Below are 11,209 nucleotides of genomic sequence, written 5' to 3' on the forward strand. Positions count from 1 at the left end.
TGGAAATGATGTAAAAAAAACAAAAAAAAACAACAACAACCTTAACTGTTGAAAATTTGTAATTATAACTTTAAAAAGTGTCACATACCAGCAATTCATCCTAAATGAGCTTTATCATTTCTGTTAAGATCTGTGCAGTATCTGTGTAGAATGACGCTAGAAGCTTGTTGCTGTTCCTGTGGCCTCCTAGGAGACATTTCACCAAATACCAGAGGGGAGTAGCTATATGTGACCCTGAGTGAACTGAGAAATTACACAGTAAATTCAAATGTTTGCAATTAATTATTGTTTCTAAAAGTGATGAAGACTTGCTGTTTTGCTACACATCCATTAGGAAAGATCAGAAGCTCATCGAGCTGTAAGGAAAGCCATCATAGAGGCGCATTTCTGCAGGTAGGTTTCAAAGTCTGGCAGCGAAGCTTAAAACGAGCCTACTGGATTTACTGAAATGATCGGTTCATTTGAAGTCACCTGCTTTTAATGTTTGAAGCTTTAGCCTGAACGTTTTGTTGGCCTCTGCTGCCCCCAGGTGCTTAAAAACAAGAATTTACACAGATCTTTAGTCGAACCGTTTCGTCAGGCTGCCACCAGGGGGAGACAAAGCGTTCCTTAAACGGTTCTGAGACCTTTATCAGAACGGCTGAGGGAAGGAAGACGCAGAACTTCAAATTAAAAATCATTCCAGGCACCAGGATTCATTTTAGTTTTTTTAAACTTTCATGTAAGCAGACATGTGAAGCTTTCAGATCCATACTGTTGAGCAGTACAACTCTGCTTTGAATTTAATTCAGTTCAAAAATACTTTATTAATCCAAAAGAGAAATTAAATGTGAAACAATGGCTGAATGATTTTTGATGATTTCAACATGCAACCTTCATTTTCACGCTGTGATGTTTTAGGCAGGATCTCCCAGTGGTTCGACGACGAATAAACCCCTGAGGGGTAAAACAGCTGAGAGAATAAACTGGTCAGAGGGAAGCAGTTTAATTAATGTAATGCCTGTTAATCAGAACCTCAATGAGGACTTCAGTGTTACCTGGGTGTTACCAGACACATCCCACACAGGAATGCCATTTCAAATTAAGCCCACATTATAAATCCTGAAATGAACTCTGTATTACTGTGAACATGTAAGACCAGTGGTAGATGTTCAGTCCTCATTGACGGAGGTCTTCCTCTGGGACAGCACCAGCTCCTTCACCTGGGGGGTCAGGGCCAGGAGCTGAGCACGGACGTTCCGCGCCTCCTCGTCCTGCTCCACGGCCTCGTCGCCTTCGGCCTCCTCCTGCTTCCTGCCCTGATTCTGACTCACCAGCTGCTTCACCACCAGGCCCTGGTAGGCTGACAGCAGCTGCTGCTGCTCCTGTAAACACACACACACACTTTAAGCAGCTCTAACTACAGCAGCTGGACACCACCGACAGCTGCTACGTTTCAAACCGCTCAGAAACTCAACAGTTGCTGGTTCTCTCTGGCGGCGTTGCCATAGTGACCCGTGTCAGGCGTACCGTGGGGATTCGGCCCGTGAGCGTGCCGATGATCTGCGGGACGCAGCGGCCCGGGGCGTGCAGCATGCAGTGGGTGCTGGCCTGAAACAGCAGCACGCTGGTCAGGTGGAGCACCAGAGCCGGGTCCTCCACCTCCTTCAGCTGCTCCACCAGAGCCTGGCGGTGCAAGAACTGAGCCTGTCTGCAAGGCACACATTCACACAGCTTTCGTTTTTAAACGCATCCCGCCTGGGAATCTGATGAGCTGAAAACACAGACCGCTAAGCCAGGGTAATAAAGCAGCAATAAGCCTTCACCTTTCCCTTTTCTTGTCTCCTTTCTTGAGCATGAACCCACAGACCTCTGCACAGGTTTCCAGGTTGCTCAGAAAGTCTTCAATAGTCTGGAATAAACACAATGAAGAGGTTTAAGTCACCGCGCTGTATTTCATCAGTGAACCTAACCAAAATGAAGTAAAACAGAAAGGTGCTTCAGTTCACCATCATCACTACTGGAAAACACTGACGGGGCATTTCATATCCTAAAAGCCTCAAATTAACATTGACCTTTAAATAAAGGTCAGTGACAACAAAGGATTCAGCTTCGCTTATGAAGGTCCTGATCTGCTCTGATCTGCTGCCTGCCTCAGTCTCTTTTGACTGGAGTTTATTTTATTTCAACAGCAGATAGCTTTTAAAACATCAGACACAGTTTGCTTCGTTTCTGGGTGTATACCTGATTCTATGCTGTACATCCAGATTGGATTTAAGCGGGATTTTATTGGTTGGACGCAGGTTAAAACAACAAATTGGCAGTTTTGGTAAAAAAACAGCTTAAAGTGGCTTAAAAAACACCTGAGATTGCAGTAAGGCATGTTGTGTCACTTCCTGCTTTCTGTTGCTGCGGTGTGGATTGTGCTTTGGTGTTCCGGACTCTCGATTTGATCTAAAATCTCTTTGCTGTCACATTTAAAACACATTCTCTTAGCTTTACTATGGCTTCCTCCCCTTCTCCCCTTCTCTCTGTGCCTGATGTTTAGTTATTCCTCTGCCTCCTTTAGTGATAATGGTACATGTAATAAATGTAGTGTTTTTGTAGCTTTGGAGGTGCGGATGTCAGAATTGGAGACCCGGCTCCGTGACCCCCCTTAGCTAGCGTGGAGCCACAGAGATTAGCTTCACGTAGCGGTCATCCAGCAGCACCCGGCTCATAAATTACGGCTGTAATTTGTTTTGTCTCACAGAAACCTGGCTACAAGAGGACTACATTAGTATAAATGAGGCAACTCCCTCCAATTATTCAAATTTCCACATTCCCAGATCTGTGGGAAGAGGAGGAGGAGTGGCAACCATCTTTCAGTCTGATTTATTAATTAGTCCCAGGCCAATTAGTAACTACAGTTCTTTTGAACATTTAACCCTCAGTTTCCCTCATCAAACTGCAAAGCAATAAAACCTCTTCTGTTTGTTGTTTTGTATCGTCCACCAGGCCCTTACTCTCAGTTTTTGGATCAGTTGTCAGACTTCTTATCTGATTTGGTGATAAACCCTGACAAGGTTATTATATTTAACTTTCTGACACACTTGCAAACAGCAAAGTGGTGGCAGCATCATGCTGCTGAATGCTTTTCTTCAGCAGGGACAATGAAGCTGGTTAGAGTTGATGACAGGACGGATGGAGCTAAACACGAGACGATGGTGAAACAGAAAGCTAAATGGGGAACAGAACTGTCCAGAAGCGTCTCAGGATTAATTATTTGAGGAGTTCAGGGAGATTCTTCAGGGAGGAAAAAATAAAAATGACATCAGCAGGAATTCCAACTTACTTTTCCATTCAGGCAGTTGTGCAGCTTCATGAGAGGCGCTTTGGTTTCTTCTGACAGCTTGCCCAAAATCTTCAGTCTGACCTGAAGCCACACAGGAACACTCAGATGGAACCAGAGCAGGAGCCATAAGAACCACGGGGGGTTTTAGAGGGAGTCAACAGAAACGGACCTCGTTGGTGATGGTGCTGGGATTTTCCACAGACATCATCAGGTCAGCAGCCAGGAAGTTCACCAGGATGTTGGTCACATCAGCGCACACCGTCTTCAGGATGTGCTTGGTGATCTGGACCTGGGTCTCATCTGCAGCGATGACATTAAAGCAGAATTGTAACTGGATGCTGAGGCCAGGATTCGTCTCGCTTTAAATGCCTCAATTCCAGAACCAAATTTCAATGTTTATACAACACTTTTAATGACATTCAGGACATTTCAGAACAGAGCAACTACCTTTACTTTTACTTTCATCTCCTGCACATAGTTAGTAGTAGTAAAATCTCAGCCAATAGCTAACTGCTCTCTTCCATCCTGTAGACCTGAAAACTGACCCCACCCTTATCTGCTTAGCTGTGGTACTCTGCTAGATGAAGTTACTAAGTTTGTTGTTTTGTGTGTCTGCTCTGACTTCTCCAACTCCCACTGGATTGTGTCTGATGGACAACATAGTAATCAGATCTGGAAACTTTCCTCCCCTCATGCCTCCTTTTCCCATTGTTACTTATTTATGGAAAAACCCTAAAAGCAAACCGCAGACTTTTCCATCCTGGTTTGTTTTTGTAAGCCAAGCATGCAGCAGCGATGAATCTCCTTTGGCTTTATTCGCAGTGAAAGTCGAGGCAGCGGGTTTACCTGAGAAGAGCTTGGTGCCTTTTTCAAACAGCCGGATGTTGTTGTACAGGTTGGTGATCTCCTCCTGCAGATCCTTCATGCTTTTCTTCTTGCTGGCCCCTGAAGGCGAGCTGCTGGAGGACATGAAGACGGAGCGCAGCACCTCCTGGTACGCTTTGGTCAGAGGCCTGCAGAGACAGCAACCGTGTTCTGACTGCTGGCAAACTTTTCTGGGGGAAAAGCGTCAGAGAGGCAAACTAAGTTCAGACAGAGTTACCTTACTAACTGCTCTGCCAGCTCAGAGAGGATTTCTTCGGGGCAGTCGCTCACTCTCTCCTCTATAACGGCAGCTATCTCCTCCTGGGCCATAAAGGGAGCCTCAGTCTGTTTGCTGCGATCTTGGCAAAGGTAAAACACAAGCTAATGAGCCTCACTGGGATACTTCGGTTACGTTTGTCATCCATAAAGAAAAAAAGCCCAACAACCCGGGGGAGAGCTTCCTAGCCAAGCAGCCAATAAAGCTCACAGAGCAGCTTTAATGTGCATACAGAGACACAGTTAGATTCCTGTAAAGAGACATGCTGTACTTTGCTGCGAAGGTCCGGTTTCCTCGTCGCTGTCCTCGTCTCGCCTCCCCTTCTTCTTGGTTTTGCGGATGCGGATCTCCCTGGCGTTGCCTCCGCCCCCGGCTTTAACGCTGCCGCTGCCCTCTGGGAGAACACAGCTCACAGATTACAGCCCGTCCGTCAGCAGAAACGGGCCGAGAGATACGGCCGTCCCTGGCAGCAGGCTCACCTGTAGCTTTCTTCCTGCGCTCTGCCTCCCTCTTTTCCCGTTTGGATGGGGCCGAGCTCTCGGTCAGAACGGAGGCCTGCTTCAGATCCTCCTCGGTTATTAGAAACACCGGATTGTTCTTAACCTCCTGGGGAGCAGAGAAACGGGAAGCGCATTGGCTTTGTATGGAGCAGGAAACCAGCAGCGTGGGGGAGGAAGCTGGAAGTTACCTTCTGAGCTTTCTGCAGCATGGCGTCTTCAAATAACGACTGGCAGTCACTGATGAACTTCTCGCTGACGACCACGGTGCCTCCGAGCAGCCGGGCCTGCGACTGGACGTTGGCGTTCCGCATGGCCTGGTTGATGAGCATCCCCACGTCTTCCATGGACAGACAGCTGGGCAGAAGCGACTGCAGCAAGAGCAGAGACGGCCGATAAGACTAAAACAGCCAAAACACGCATCAGAGCATGCAGGCTTTTCAATGTTCAATAATAGGAGTTATTCATTGATTTAGAGCAGCAATAACTTTACTCTCAGCTGAAATGAAGAAAAAAAGGCTTACAGGTTTGAAATTGCCACATTCAGGATCCAACATTTACAAACGCCTCTAATGATAACTAGCCTGAGCACATGACATTTAGTGGCCATCAACAAGCTTCTGGTCTAACCCTGACTAAATCTTCACTTCATTGGAATCCTTGTTCTACTGTTCCATCCACTCTGGAAAATAACTGTTCCCCTGCCAGCAAAGCATGACACTGCCACCACCGTGCTTGGCAGCTCTTACCGTTACCAGGTTTATAAGTCTCACCCTGAATCTTTAGTCGACGTGAAAACTTTTCTACAGAACACATTCACCACTCCTACATTTACCGACTAAATGAGCTTCCTGGTGGGAAACTGGCGTTTAACCAGCCCATAATATTTTGGGTTTAGCTACGGTAAGCACAGGGCTTAATGTTGGCCTCCTTCATCCTTCCCAAACCTGTGTGGATGTTTGTTTGGGTCCTGCTGAAACACGCGGGCTCAGAAGCTCACTGAATTTTGACCCAAACTGCCTCCTCAGATGAAGGAACATTTATTCCAATAATGGAGGCACTGGGCGCCGCCATTTTTACAATCAGTGCCAGAAGTTCACAGCTGAGGTTTCTTCTTCCCATAGTATGTGGAGTCTGAGAGAAAGGCAAGGAAACCTAACCTGGAGGTCAGTGGATTTAATAGAAATGCATTAACTGTCTGATGGAACAGACTTTGGGTGATTTCAGCGCCGCCCTGCGACTGCAGTAAGGTGATGAGGAACAATCCAGGAAGCACTGACACTCAGGCCAGTTGGAAACTGAAAGCTGCCGGTACACCAGCGTCACAGCTAACAGCTGAGTGAAGCTGATTCTCCAAAACGACACCTTTAGACTCAGCTGAAATACGGCGAGCTACAAGTCCCCCGCAGTCTCTAGGCCAGATGAGAAAAACATGAAGCCACTCGCCCCACAATGGCAAGACGCACAGCAGCCAAGCATGGTGGTGGAATCATGCAGTGGGGATTAATAAATGAGGAGGACTGCCTACAAACTCTTTAACTTGACTTAAAATCAATAGTTAGACAAATTAAACTTGAGCATCTTCAGGTTTTAGACAGGAGCAAACATTTAGCTGTAAAGGTCTGCTGACTATGATCAAGAACTGGGTCTGGGTCAATAAAAAGCAACAGATTTGATGAAAGTTTTCAAATTCCAGGAAGAAAATGAATTAAATATTCAGCCAGAATTATAGAAGAATGCTGCGTACTATAGAAAGCACAACTGGTTAGGGGACATGTCGACAAATCTAAACGGGTGATGTATGGTCGTATTTAGGAGAAGAATATCCAGAATAAACACAAACATTTTCATCCTATCTTGCGTTTGAAATTCCTTGTTGCATAATTATTCCTTCCTTTAAGCAGCGGTTGAGTTTCTTCATTAATAATCTGACATCAGTGCAGACATCTAACTGGAACCTGGAGGTTGGTTTAGTTCTCCTAATGCTACAGCTGATCTGAGCGGGTTAGCAGAGATGATAACCTGGAGGTCGGTCCATGTGGCGGAGTTAACAGCTTCCTCCACTGAGGCCTCCACCTGGTCCACCAGAGCCTGACCCACGCAGGCCGCTCGCAGGAACAGCAGCTTACTGGACTTGAAGCGCTTCTTGGCGTAGCTGGGGGGGTCAGGGATCCCGAGCCTGAGCAGCGCGTCAAACTCTGCAGGAGGAAGGTGAGAACAGAGATGAGCTGGAAGTGGCCAGCAGATGTGTGGGTGCAGAGGGCAAGGCCACAGAACACGAGCGCTTAAAAGCCCCAAACATCTGCAAACACCAAGCTGGAGACATGAGGAGGAGGAGACACAGAGGAATAACTGCTGCAGCTGCATCACCTTCATCCAATCAGCAGCAGTTCATGCTTACCTGATCAGTGCTTTAAAAGAACAACTGCTTCAGGCAGATCATTCATATTACAAGGTGTCAATGTGAAATGAACTCAGAGGAAAGGATCTGTTCCTCCTTCACCCAGTCATAGATTTTACCAAGCCAAGCAAAAGCAAGCGACGTCTGCACGGCGGTGAACTGGAAAAGAACAGCAGAGACCTAAGTATCCGTTTTGCTGGAGGAAGGAGTCCACCCAGGCGTTCTGCGTCTTGGAGTAGATGTCAGGAATGTACACGGCTTTGTCCTGGCGCCCCCCGACCACGCTGCCCTTCAGACGCCCACCGTTCACCATCTCCTCCAGCACCGAATACAGAAGGTGCTCCTGGAATCCAAATGCTGCGATCATGCTGCTGACGGGCGTGGGCCTGCAGAACAGGAGAACACAGCGGCCGCTCAGTCCGCCGCCTAAAACACGCTGCCGGGTGTGCCTGCTTGTTTGGTGGAAAACGTGACTTTAATGCTAGCATGCAGAGCTCGTCTGTGTTGGGACGGGTCATGTGGTGACGGCTGCTCGCAGCGTGTCTGTGGGACCACCGGCCACAGTGGGTACCTTGTGATGGCGCTGAACAGCCCTCTGATTCTGGCTTTGTGACGCGCCACAAAAGCTCGGGTGAAGATGACGCCTCTGTTGTATTGGTCCATCTCCCCCTGGATGAGCTTTCCGAGGCGCTTTAACAGTTCCTGAAACGTGAGAAAACATGATCTGATGGGTTTTTCTCTTCTCTCCCCCCCCCCCCCCACCAGACGCTAAGCCACACATAAAGCCAGTGCGGCTTAAGTCTGAGGCTGCAGGGAGGCATGAATCATGGAGAGGAGTGACTCACCTCGGTTAAGAAGTCTCCTGGGAGGTCGTAGCTTTTACACAGCTCTGCAATGCTGATCAAACCGGCCTCCTGCAGTTTGTCATTCACCTCCTCAGCCAAGCGGTCCAGGTACGCGCTGCAGAGCACACAGGAGGCGCAAAACAACATCACAATCTAACGTCTGATGTCCCTACAGGAAAATAAGGACTTTTTGTACAACTATTGTAAATAGAGAAACTAAAGAAAAACCAACAGCAACATCTGACTTCTACTCAATATTCAGAATTTTTTAACTAACATTTATCCCCTTTGACATATATTTTGCTTACACTGCAAAAAAACTATAAATAAAATTTAATTTAAAGTTGTTCCTATTTTAAGTGTAAAAATGTTATTCCATTGGAAGATCCTTTGAACTTGCTCAAATCAAGGACAAATACACTCATTTCAAGAAAATTTGACTTACTTTTAATTCTCTTTTTGCAGTACATCTACAGCTAAAGACTATTCATTCACTTTATTAATCAATTTAAGTTTAAAATGACAAATGATACCATCAGATAATGACAGAATCAGGCGCTTTAAAACCACAGCCAGTCCTCTCGTTTCATTGGATCTACGACATCATCGCTCCAATAACACGTAAGCTTTAGACGTAGAGATAAAAAAGTATTCAAGTCCAAAGGTTTATGCGTCAGAATAGAAAAAACTTAAATAAAAAGGAGGTCTTAAAAATCACTTCAACCCTATTCTAGATTAACAACAACATATAAACCCTGCATTTATCTAATCAAAAGATCCAGCTTTCCATCATCTATAGCCTGAGGGTGGGTGGTGTGGGGGATGGGGGTGCCTTTATCCAGCGGTGATTGGATGAGAGGCGGGGTCCACCCTGGACAGGTCGCCAGAACATCACAGGACGACGCAGACACACAGAACGGACAACAGTGTGTACAGGCACACACACCTAAGGACGGCCCAGAGAGCCCGAAGAACCCCCCCCCCCCCCCCCCACCCCCCAGTGGAAGGAAAGCCACCTCATGCACGCACAGGCAGAACCTGCAATAAGACCCCAGGCCGGGATTCAGACCCCAGACCTTCTCACTGCAAGGCAGCAGTGCTACCAACTGCTTCAAGGTGCAGCCAGATTAGAACACAGTTAGCACTTTTTAAACAAGTCGAATTTTCATTACATTTAGATAAAAGTCAAAGAGGGGGTCCACTCCACTGCAGCAGTAACTCTCAGCGGCTCCTTTTCTGTCGGACCTTCATCAGTCTCTCACATCTCCAGGGAGGAATCTCTGCCTCCTCTCACTGCAGTCCACTTACTGTCCAGTGCTGCCTCCATGAGGTGCCAACCGCAGCAGGAAGCATTACTCTGATGGGCCAACTGCCACGTGTTGTTTCTCAGCCCTCCTGATGCAGCTCTGATCAGACATCTCTGATCTCAGCATCATCATCATCATCATCATCATCATGAATAAACGAGTGCAGCGCTGCCTTCTCCCAGCATCCTCCTCGTCCCTCTCACAGCATTCTGGGAGCTGGGATGTTGCCCTGACTGAACTCCCCGGTGCGTCCACTGCTGGGAAGACAGCGGCCTGTCTAGAAACGTTTCCACTTCTGTTTCCCTTTTTTCGCAGAACAACGGGCTTCATGTTTGATTCTGCGTTCTTATTTAGTTTAAGTGAAATCCCTATTTAGCAACGAACTTAACAAAGTAAGTATTTTGAGAGGGCCGGGCAGAGTTTGTGGTAGTTTCAGGAAGTCCAACATAAGACGTTTGAAAACAATAACAGCGTTATTACTACCTGCATTTACTACATTTAAAACCTGACACTAGCTGTGCTTTCACGGCGCGTCTACAGCTGAGCTGTGGGAGGAAGAAGCTCAGACTCACTCATCGATCAGCTGTCCCAGGACGAGCTGGACCCCTTTATCTGACTTGGCAATGTCGCTGGCTCGGTTCTCCACATGGACCCAGTCCACATTGATGATCTGCAGGGAAGAACAAAACGGCATCATCAGAGGACACCTCAGGATCCGAGGAGGAGCGCAGCAGCCAGCAGAGGACAGAGGAGAGGACGCAGCCGGCACAGACCTGCTGGAGATCCACGATGTTGATTCTCCCTGCAGAACACAACCACACCTGGTCACCATCTCCATCTCCATCTCCATCCTTTTCTGTCTAAATGCTTCAGAGACCCGGACTGTGTGTGGTACTGACCTCCATGGACGTACAGCTCGTCCCGGATCTCCCTGCTGATCTGGGCTGGAGTGATGTACTCCTTGCCATCCAGGGTGTGCACCACCTCCAGCTTCTTGTCCTGGACCAGCTTGGTGATGATCTCGATGCAGTTCCTCTCCGACAGCCTGGGCAGTGGGCACGGGTTCGGGGACACATTAGCGGCTTTGAAACCACCAGCATTAAGGCTGTCTTCACATTTACAAACCAGAGCCAGGCAGCCTCCAGGCTGAGCAGCTCCGGCCAGCTGGGCCAGCCGCGGCTAGCTCTGCGGCGGACGGTCTCACCTCTGCACGGTGTCCACGAACTGAGCCCGCTGGAAGTCAGCGGCCAGCCGGCGGATCTCCTCCCAGTCCGCCGCCATTATTCCGCAAACAGCAGCAGGCCGGCGCTTCCCTTCACCTCGCACTGTCCGCGAGCGTCAGCTAGCTGGAAACTAGCTCTAGTCCACAGCAACACGTCAACATACGGTGACGTAGAACGGCGAGCCCGGAGGTCCAAAAGTCAACCAGCTTCTTCTTCTTTGTGACATCTAACGTTAAGATGTATTATCGCCATCTACTGTGCTGGAGTGTGGATTAAAGTGTCTCCCTTTAATCTAAATTCTTATGTATAATCCTGTTTCCTTCAAAAATGTAATAACTACTCTATTTATTTGATGTTTAATTAATAACTTATTAAGTTTTAATGTCTCTGTATCATATTTCCTAATTTCTTGTTTTAGCTCCTCTCTAAAATCAACCAGCGAGCCGACTCTGGTCTTTTAAACGTCCTCATGAAACAACGGC

General features: G+C 47.5%; 1 protein-coding gene across 1 annotated transcript; it reads right to left on the reverse strand.

The window, feature by feature from the left end:
- Positions 1–694: 694 nt before the first annotated feature.
- On the reverse strand, positions 695–10,911 carry ufl1 (UFM1-specific ligase 1). Its single transcript, XM_012854092.3, has 18 exons — positions 10,709–10,911; positions 10,404–10,549; positions 10,278–10,306; positions 10,077–10,174; positions 8,198–8,312; positions 7,924–8,054; positions 7,533–7,738; positions 6,974–7,149; positions 5,143–5,322; positions 4,934–5,060; positions 4,726–4,848; positions 4,416–4,536; positions 4,160–4,326; positions 3,483–3,613; positions 3,314–3,394; positions 1,806–1,891; positions 1,510–1,690; positions 695–1,364 (listed from the first exon to the last, which is right to left on the reverse strand). Exons 1-18 carry the CDS (start codon positions 10,783–10,785, stop codon positions 1,152–1,154), a joined length of 2,388 nt encoding a protein of 795 aa, XP_012709546.1. The 5' UTR covers positions 10,786–10,911; the 3' UTR covers positions 695–1,151.
- Positions 10,912–11,209: the final 298 nt, after the last annotated feature.

Source organism: Fundulus heteroclitus, chromosome 15, assembly GCF_011125445.2.
Source record: "Fundulus heteroclitus isolate FHET01 chromosome 15, MU-UCD_Fhet_4.1, whole genome shotgun sequence".
Lineage (NCBI taxonomy): Eukaryota > Metazoa > Chordata > Actinopteri > Cyprinodontiformes > Fundulidae > Fundulus > Fundulus heteroclitus.

What these genes read in the sequence shown, in the direction of transcription:
- ufl1 (XM_012854092.3), bottom strand. Translation starts at nt 10,785, where the DNA reads ATGGCGGCGGACTGGGAGGAGATCCGCCGGCTGGCCGCTGACTTCCAG. An exon ending in CCAGCAAAACGGATACTTAG is followed by an intron (nt 7,150 to 7,532) that starts GTCTCTGCTGTT and finishes TTCCTCCTGCAG; the next exon opens with AGTTTGACGCGCTGCTCAGG. An exon ending in AGGCACCAAGCTCTTCTCAG is followed by an intron (nt 3,614 to 4,159) that starts GTAAACCCGCTG and finishes TCATCGCTGCAG; the next exon opens with ATGAGACCCAGGTCCAGATC.